General features: G+C 39.8%; 1 protein-coding gene across 2 annotated transcripts in view; it reads left to right on the forward strand.

Annotated features, from left to right (window-relative positions):
- The window catches only part of DYNC2H1 (dynein, cytoplasmic 2, heavy chain 1), a 394047-nt gene that overhangs the window by 322135 nt on the left and 63402 nt on the right, over positions 1–8510 (forward strand). For both annotated transcript variants that reach the window (XM_010838873.1, XM_010838872.1), the window contains one exon: positions 2456–2545. In XM_010838873.1, coding sequence (XP_010837175.1) covers positions 2456–2545 — 90 coding nt within the window. The remainder of the gene's footprint in view (positions 1–2455; positions 2546–8510) is intronic.

Raw genomic sequence — 8510 nt, forward strand, 5'->3', positions numbered from 1 at the left:
TCTTCAGAATGGACTGGTTGGATCTCGTTGCAGTCTAAGGGACTCTCAAGAGTCTTCTCCAACACCACGGTTCAAAAGCATCAATTCTTTGGCGCTCAGCCTTCTTCACAGTCCAACTCTCACATCCATACATGACCACAGGAAAAACCATAGCCTTGACTAGACAGACCTTTGTTGTCTGTCTAGTAATGTCTCTGCTTTTGAATATGCTATCTAGGTTGGTCATAACTTTCCTTCCAAGGAGTAAGTGTCTTTTAATTTCATGGCTGCAGTCATCATCTGTAGTGATTTTGGAGCCCAGAAAAATAAAGTCTGACACTGTTTCCACTGTTTCCCCATCTATTTCCCATGAAGTAGTGGGACCGGATGCCATGATCTTCGTTTTCTGAATGTTGAGCTTTAAGCCAACTTTTTCACTCTCCACTTTCACTTTCATCAAGAGGCTTTTGAGTTCCTCTTCACTTTCTGCCATAAGGGTGGTGTCATCTGCATATCTGAAGTTATTGATATTCCTCCCGGCAATCTTGATTCCAGCTTGTGTTTCTTCCAGTCCAGCGTTTCTCACGGTGTACTCTGCATATAAGTTAAATAAACAGGGTGACAATATACAGCCTTGATGAACTCCTTTTCCTATTTGTAACCAGTCCCTTATGCCTCCACTATTCTCTTAGAAGTCCTTTAGGTTTCCACTTATATTCTTCTGAAGGTCCTTCCAGCTTCAGCCGACCACCTAGTCTCAAATCCAAAGCCATGTGTTTTAGGTTTTTGTTAAGGTAGGATCCTACTTCTGGAGACCAAAGAACTTTAGCAGTTAAGTCTTACTGTACAACAGATTTCACCAAAAGTTAGTAGATTAAAACATCATAATTTTCAAAAAATCATTTAAGCTTCCATATCTGAAATTTGGGTACACCTTGTTAGAGAAAGCTTGTGTCTTCCACTCCGCTCACTCATGGACTGGCAAATCAGTGCTGCCCGAGAACTGGGAAGCTCAGTTCATCTCCACATGGAACTCTCCACAAGTTGGGCTTCACAGTATGCTGGACAGACTCCAGGGTCAAGAATCTCAAAAGACAGGTAATAATAAGAAACTAATTCCTTAAGACCTGGACCTGGTAACTGGCACCCCATCACTTCTGTTACATTCACAGGACTCTTATTTCAGGAGAGCAGACTTCGTCTTCACAGGCAGTGTCAGAGGTTCTGGGGTCATGTCTTAAAATTACCACATCTATATGCAGTCCTGTAAATGTAGCAGAAGTGATGGCAGAAATCAACATTGTTAAACAGTTATCCTCTGATTAGAAATAAATTTTAAAAAATTTAAACATAAATAAAACACCACACTTGTTTCAGTTCACAGCACTTAGCTACATATTCCTAAGAAAGATTACTTCACTCATTGAGAGTATTGAACTAGATGTTTTCTAAGATCCTTTCCACTGTAAGATTTGTTATCTTATAATTTCTATTTTCCATACATTGTTGATATACTCTAGTGTGGGTTAGTTGTTCAGCTATGTAATCAGACAGTGTTTGGGGTTAAGAAATTGATGGCTTCTCCTTATTATTTCCACTTCAGAAAAGTAAATATTAAGTTTGAATGACATTTGCATAATATTTGGATAATATATAAAACTCTAATGGGGCTTCTCTGTTGGCTCAGACTATGGTGAGGAGTCCACCTGCAATGCAGGAAACCTGGGTTTGATCTCTGGGTTGGGAAGATCTCCTGGAGAAGGAAATGGCAACCCACTCCAGTATTCTTGCCTGGAGAATCCCATGGACAGAGGAACCTGGTGGGCTACAGTCCATGGGGGTCACAAAGAGTTGGCCATGACTGAGCGACTAACATAAGCTTTCACAAAGAAGGTGTATTGTAATGAATGTATTAATGGAGAATGCCAGTTAAAAGAAGATCAGATATTTAAAAGATAACTTTTTAGAAAGCTTTTAATTATAATATTTATTTTCTTTTTATTCTCTTTTTATAATATATCTTGGTGTGCTTTGGGAGATAAAATTTCCATTACAATGCTTTTGTTATAATTTAAATTCTGTAGGGACACAAAACTGGTTGTTTTTTGCCTTTTATCACTTATAAAATGAACTTGTCAAATTTAGTTTCATTTTATTATGCATTAACTGTTATTTCAAGAAAACATGATTTGCTACTTTCAATATACTCATTGAAGTTCATTTGTTTATTCTTTTAAGAATTTTTACTTCAGAATATTTCCTTTTTGGAAAACAGATTAATTTGTTCTGACTTTATATATCATTCAGTTTTAATGATATAAGATCAAAGAAACAGACATATCTTAATGAAATTAATTCATGATACACATAATATGAATTATGCCAAAATATTTTCCCCATCACACAAATGTTGAAAGGTCTTCTATATGTAATATTATAATGTATAAACTTAATTTTTATCCTTTCAAAATTGCAGTGTCCTCTCACATGGCAAAGCAAATGGGAAGGTCCTGAAGACCCATTACAGTACCTTAGAGGTCTTGTAGCTCGTGCCCTTGCAATACAGGTAAGATGAAATTATTTAGTAATTGTATGATATGACTATATGGCAGTTACATTATAAACTTTCATATTGTTAACCATTCTGCTAGCAACTAGTGAGAGTATTATGATTTTGTACACAAAACACCATATATTCCTTTCTTGTTCTGTCATCTGTGATTTTATATACCACTCAAAAAACAAAAACAAAAACAAAAAATTGTTCTCTCTGTGTAGTGTGGGTTTTCATAATCTGTGAGAATTTAGAGAAAAAGCCTACAATTTTAATTTAGATGGAACATAGAGATGTCAACTGAAACTCACTCATGACTGTGACTAATTGCTTTAGGGTGTATCCCCCTTATAGGGAGCTGCTTTTTCTGTTTGTTTGTTTCCCAAATTGATCAGATGTTTTCAGAGTGACCCAGTCAGATAACTGAAGGAAAATTGAACAGAATAAGGGATGAGATAGAAGGATAAAGACAGGGTGATTTTTTTTTTAAAGTAATAACAAATAGTCAGTTGGTACATGCAATGTACCCCTTTTCCTGTGTGGTTTTTGCACTGTCTTACTGCCTTCTTCTCTGCTTGTTACACTGCTTCAAAAATAATCTTCTTTGTCACATCGACTTATTACAACTTATTATGAGAAACTTGATCAGTGTTCTTCTAGATACAGTAATCTTCATTCCATTTTTTTCAGTAGTGCACACACCTGTCCACATCTTTAACTTTTCCCTTAGCAGAACACCCTGCTTTTCACTTTACAGAGAAAATTCAAGCTATGGAATATGCTGCTGCTGCTGCTAAGTTGCTTCAGTCATGTCCAACTCTGTGCGACCCCATAGACAGCAGCCCACCAGGCTCCCCCGTCCCTGGGATTCTCCAGGCAAGAATACTGGAGTGGGTTGCCATTTCCTTCTCCAAAGGCCTACCCTGACCCACTACAAATTTGTCTAAACTCACACCCGTCATCTTTGTTCTAATGTAAAAGTAGTTGACCTTCTGCTCTTGAAGCTCATCCCTAGAGGTTTCTACTTGATTTCATCTGCTCTCATGTCTTTAGACACTTCCTCCAGGGGGGCCTTGCCTTGTTCTTTATTTTCATCTCTTCTTACTCTGTCCTGCCAGTCTGCAAATGGTACTCCTTTGGAGGGGTCAGGGCTCATCTGAATGTTTGTTTGGCTTCTAGTGTAATCCATCTCTCAGTTGTAGGATTATTAGAGAAGAAATTACAGGATCTGAAAATGAAATTAAAATTATCAGGTAGAGAAGACTCAGATTTACTTATCTTCTATGGGCTGCTCTCTGTCTACCTATCTATCTGATCTATCAATAGAAGCCCAAAGAATGGAGGGAACGATAGAGAAGGCAGGAGAGGAAGGACAGATAGCCCGTCACTGCTGTCATAAAGATATGGAAATGCCCTGAAGTCCTTGGTGTGTTGTAATTGCATGGCTGTGATTCTTCACCATTTCATGTATTTGTTATTATTTTATACGTTATGTATATATTATGTATATGCATTATTCACATTAGATTGTTTCTGTAGAGGGCAGAAAATTTTATTTGCTGCAGATTGGTAGCTCTTATTATACTGTATGTATAAGTGTGCTTAATAATTATGCTATGTACATGTGACAATAAATGTATCATTGATACTGAAATTAATATCATTTAAAACAGTTTACATAATTTATTACAAATTTCTGGCCTGATTATTAAGTATATTGTATACCGGTCGTCAAAACTGAAAACTTTTTCACTGTGTGATTTTCTTAAAAGCTTTATAGGCATTTAGCCTTAATTAGGCTTCCCTGGTGGCTCAGAGGGTAAAGTGTCTGCCTGCAATGCAGGAGACGGGGCTTCGATCCCTGGGTCAGGAAGATCCCCTGGAGAAGGAAATGGCACCCCACTCCAGTACTCTTGCTGGAAGATCCCATAGACTGAGAAGCCTGGTAGGCTACAGTCCATGGGGTCGCAAAGAGTCAGACACGACTGAGCGACTTCACTTCACTTCAGCCTTAATGATGAAATATCCTCTTAACCCTCAGGATAATTTTCCAGCTTGGCCATAGCTTATCTTAAATTCCTATATAAGGAACAATAATAAGTATATAACCACTTAAGGACATGCTTTCTATGGTTTTTCTGCCTTAATATTTTGTTTTTAGTTATAAATGTACAGATGTCCATTTCCCTGAGATAAACTTTAATGTTGGGATCCACTTTCCATCTAGTTTTTCCAAGGATCTTCTAGGTTCTTTGATTTTATTTGTGCCCTTTATTTTTCACAGAGAAGTAACCAGAGCAACTCACAAGGTTGAGCGGAACAGTATGGCTCCTTAGGTGGGTAAGAAAGGACTGAGAATTTCGGGAGGGCAGGGAAAATTCAAAGTACTATTTTCAGATATCTGTGAAAATGGCAGCTTTTGTTTTTTTGTGCAGTTGTAATGATCAGACTGCTTCCAAACAGGTATGAAGCAGGTTGAGCTCAGTTCCAAGCATAGATTAAAATCCCAGAGCCTTTAATTTCAGGCATAACATAAGAAATAGAATAAGTTACTGCAAGTGTTACATATGGTGCTGCTGCTAAGTCGCTTCAGTCGTGTCCGATTCTGTGCGACCACGTAGACGGCAGTCCACCAGGCTCCCCCTTCCCTGGGATTCTCCAGGCAGCAGCACTGGAGTGGGTTGCCATTGCCTTCTCCAATGCATGAAAGTGAAATTGAAGTCATGTCCAACTCTTAGCAACCCCATGGACTGCAGCCTACCAGGCTCCTCCGTCCATGGGATTTTGCAGGCAAGAGTACTGGAGTGGGGTGCCATTGTCTTCTCCAAGTGTTACATATAGTGCCATTCATTACAGGGGTTTTGTGCTAATAAGGTGAGAGTGACTAGGGTCAAGGTGGCATTCATTTATTGTGATTTGAACATATTGTAAGCAGCAACTTTATGCTAAGCTCTGAGTGAAGTACTGGAGATACAATGGTTGGTAAATAGATACAGTTTCTGCCTCACAGAATTTAAATTTCTTACATTCATCATTTAACAATTAAAAATTCTGTCTCCTTCCAACCCCTTCCACCGTGGAATGCTGGGAAGTGTAATTTTCCCTATTATAGGCATCAGCTCCTACACCTCCTTGTGTGATTTTCTGAAAATCATTTTAGCTACTTCCCATCTTTCTTTCAAATATACAAGCACATAGGACTTCCGTGGTGGTCCTGTGGTTAAGGATACACTTGCCAGTGCAGGGGACTTTCACTTTCTCCTAAGATCCTGAACTTTAAAAGAAATCTTATTAGAGTACATGTTTCCTTTTTATTCATTTTCTGAGATGTCTTAATCTGTTTTGTAAGGTTCTGCAGTGCTTCAGTTCAGTCGCTCAGTCGTGTCCAACTCTTTGAAACCATATGGACTGCAGCACTCCCGGCCTCCCTGTCCATCACCAACTCCCAAAGTTTACTCAAACTCATGACTATTGAGTCAGTGATGACATCCAACCATCTCATCCTCTCATTCCTGAATCCGTCTCATTCCTGAAAAGGCAAACTTTTTTTTTCCTAACTCAGTAACTTCCCAGCCATTTCTATAGTGTTTTACACATACTAGGTATTCAGGAAGACTTCAGTTCAGTTCAGTTCAGTCGCTCAGTCACGTCCGACTCTTTGTGACCCCATGAATTGCAGCGTGCCAGGCCTCCCTGTCCATCACCACCTCCCAGAGTTCCCCCACACCCATGTCCATCCAGTTGGTGATGCCATCCAGCCATCTCATGCTCTGTCATCCCCTTCTCCTCCTGCCCCCAATCCCGCCCAGCATCAGAGTCTTTTCTAATGAGTCAACTCTTCACATGAGGTGGATAAAGTATTGGAGTTTCAGCCTCAGCATCAGTCCTTCCAATGAACACCCAAGACTGATCTCCTTTAGGATGGACTGGTTGGATCTCCTTGCAGTCCAGGGGACTCGCAAGAGACTTCTCCAATACCATAGTTCAAAAGCATCAATTCTTCGGCACTCAGCTTTCTTCACAGTCCAACTCTTACATCCATACATGACCACTGGAAAAACCGTAGCCTTGACTAGATGGACCTTTGTTGGCAAAGTAATATCTCTGCTTTTCAATATGTAATCTAGGTTGTTCATAACTTTCCTTCTAAGGAGTAAGCGTCTTTTAATTTCATGACTGCAGTCACCATCTGCAGTGATTTTGGAGCCCAAAAAATAAAGTCTGACACTATTTCCACTGTTTCCCCATCTATTTGCCATGAAGTGATGGGACCAGATGCCATGATCTTCGTTTTCTGAATGTTGAGCTTTAAGCCAGCCTTTTCACTCTCCTCTTTGACTTTCATCAAGAGGCTTTTTAGTTCCTCTTCACTTTCTGCCATAAGAGTGGTGTCATCTGCATATCTGAGGTTATTGATATTTCTCCCAGCAATCTTGATTCCAGCTTGTGTTTCTTCCAACCCAGAATTTCTCATGATGTACTCTGCATATAAGTTAAATAAGCAGGGTGACAATATACAGCCTTGATGTACTTCTTTTCCTATTTGGAACCAGTCTGTTGTTCCATGATCAGTTCTAACTGTTGCTTCCTGACCTGCATATAGGTTTCTCAAGAGGCAGGTCAGGTGGTCTGGTATTCCCATCTCTTGCAGAATTTTCCACAGTTTGTTGTGGTCCACACAGTCAAGGGCTTTAGCATAGTCAGTGAAGCAGAAGGACGTGTTTTTCTGGAACGCTCTTGCTTTTTCGATGATCCAGCGGATGTTGGCAATTTGATCTCTGGTTCCTCTGCCTTTTCTAAAACCAGCTTGAACATCTGGAATTTCACGGTTCACGTACTGCTGAAGCCTGGCTTGGAGAATTTTGAGCATTACTTTACTAGTATGTGCTGCTGCTGCTGCCGCTAAGTTGCTTCGGTCGTGTCTGACTCTGTGTGACCCATAGACAGCTAGTGTGTGAGATGAGTGCAATTGTGCAGTAGTTTGAGCATTCTTTGGCATTGCCTTTCTTTGAGATTGGAACGAAAACTGACCTTTTCCAGTCCTGTGGCCACTGCTGAGTTTTCCAAATTTGCTGGCATATTGAGTGCAGCACTTTCACAGCATCATCTTTCAGGATTTGAAATAACTCAACTGGAATTTCATCACCTCCACTATCTTTGTTCGTTGTGATGCTTTCCAAGGCCCACTTGACTTCACATTCTAGGATGTCTGGCTCTAGGTCAGTGATCACACCATTGTGATTAACTGGGTCGTGAAGCTCTTTTTTGTACAGGTCTTCTGTGTATTCTTGCTACCTCTTCTTAATATCTTCTGCTTCTGTTAGGTCCATACCATTTCTGTCCTTTATTGAGCCCATCTTTGCATGAAATGTTTCCTTGGTATCTCTGATTTTCTTAAAGAGATCTCTAGTCTTTCCCATTCTGTTGTTTTCCTCTATTTCTTTACATAGATCGCTGAGGAAAGTTCTCTTATCTCTTCTTGCTATTCTTTGGAACTCTGCATTCAGATGCTTATGTCTTTCCTTTTCTCCTTTTCTTTTCGCTTCTCTTCTTTTCACAGCTATTTGTAAGCCCTCCTCAGAAAGCCATTTTGCTTTTTTGCATTTCTTTTCCATGGGGATGGTCTTGATCCCTATCTCCTGTACAATGTCACGAACCTCTGTCCATAGTTCATCAGGCACTCTGTCTGTCAGATCTAGTCCCCTGAATCTATTTGTCACTTACCCTGTATAATCATAAGGGATTTGATTTAGGTCATACCTGAATGGTCTAGTGGTTTTTTTGGCAATAAGGAGTTCATGATCTGAGCCACAGTCAGCTCCCGGCCTTGTTTTTGCTGACTGTATAGAGCTTCTCCATCTTTGGCTGCAAAGAATATAATCAGTCTGATTTTGGTGTTGACCATCTAGTGATGTCCATGTGTAGAGTATTCTCTTGTGTTGTTGGAAGAGGGTGTTTGCTATGACCAGTGCGTTCT

This window comes from Bison bison, unplaced genomic scaffold, assembly GCF_000754665.1.
Source record: "Bison bison bison isolate TAMUID 2011002044 unplaced genomic scaffold, Bison_UMD1.0 scf7180017864107, whole genome shotgun sequence".
Classification (NCBI taxonomy): Eukaryota; Metazoa; Chordata; class Mammalia; order Artiodactyla; family Bovidae; genus Bison; species Bison bison.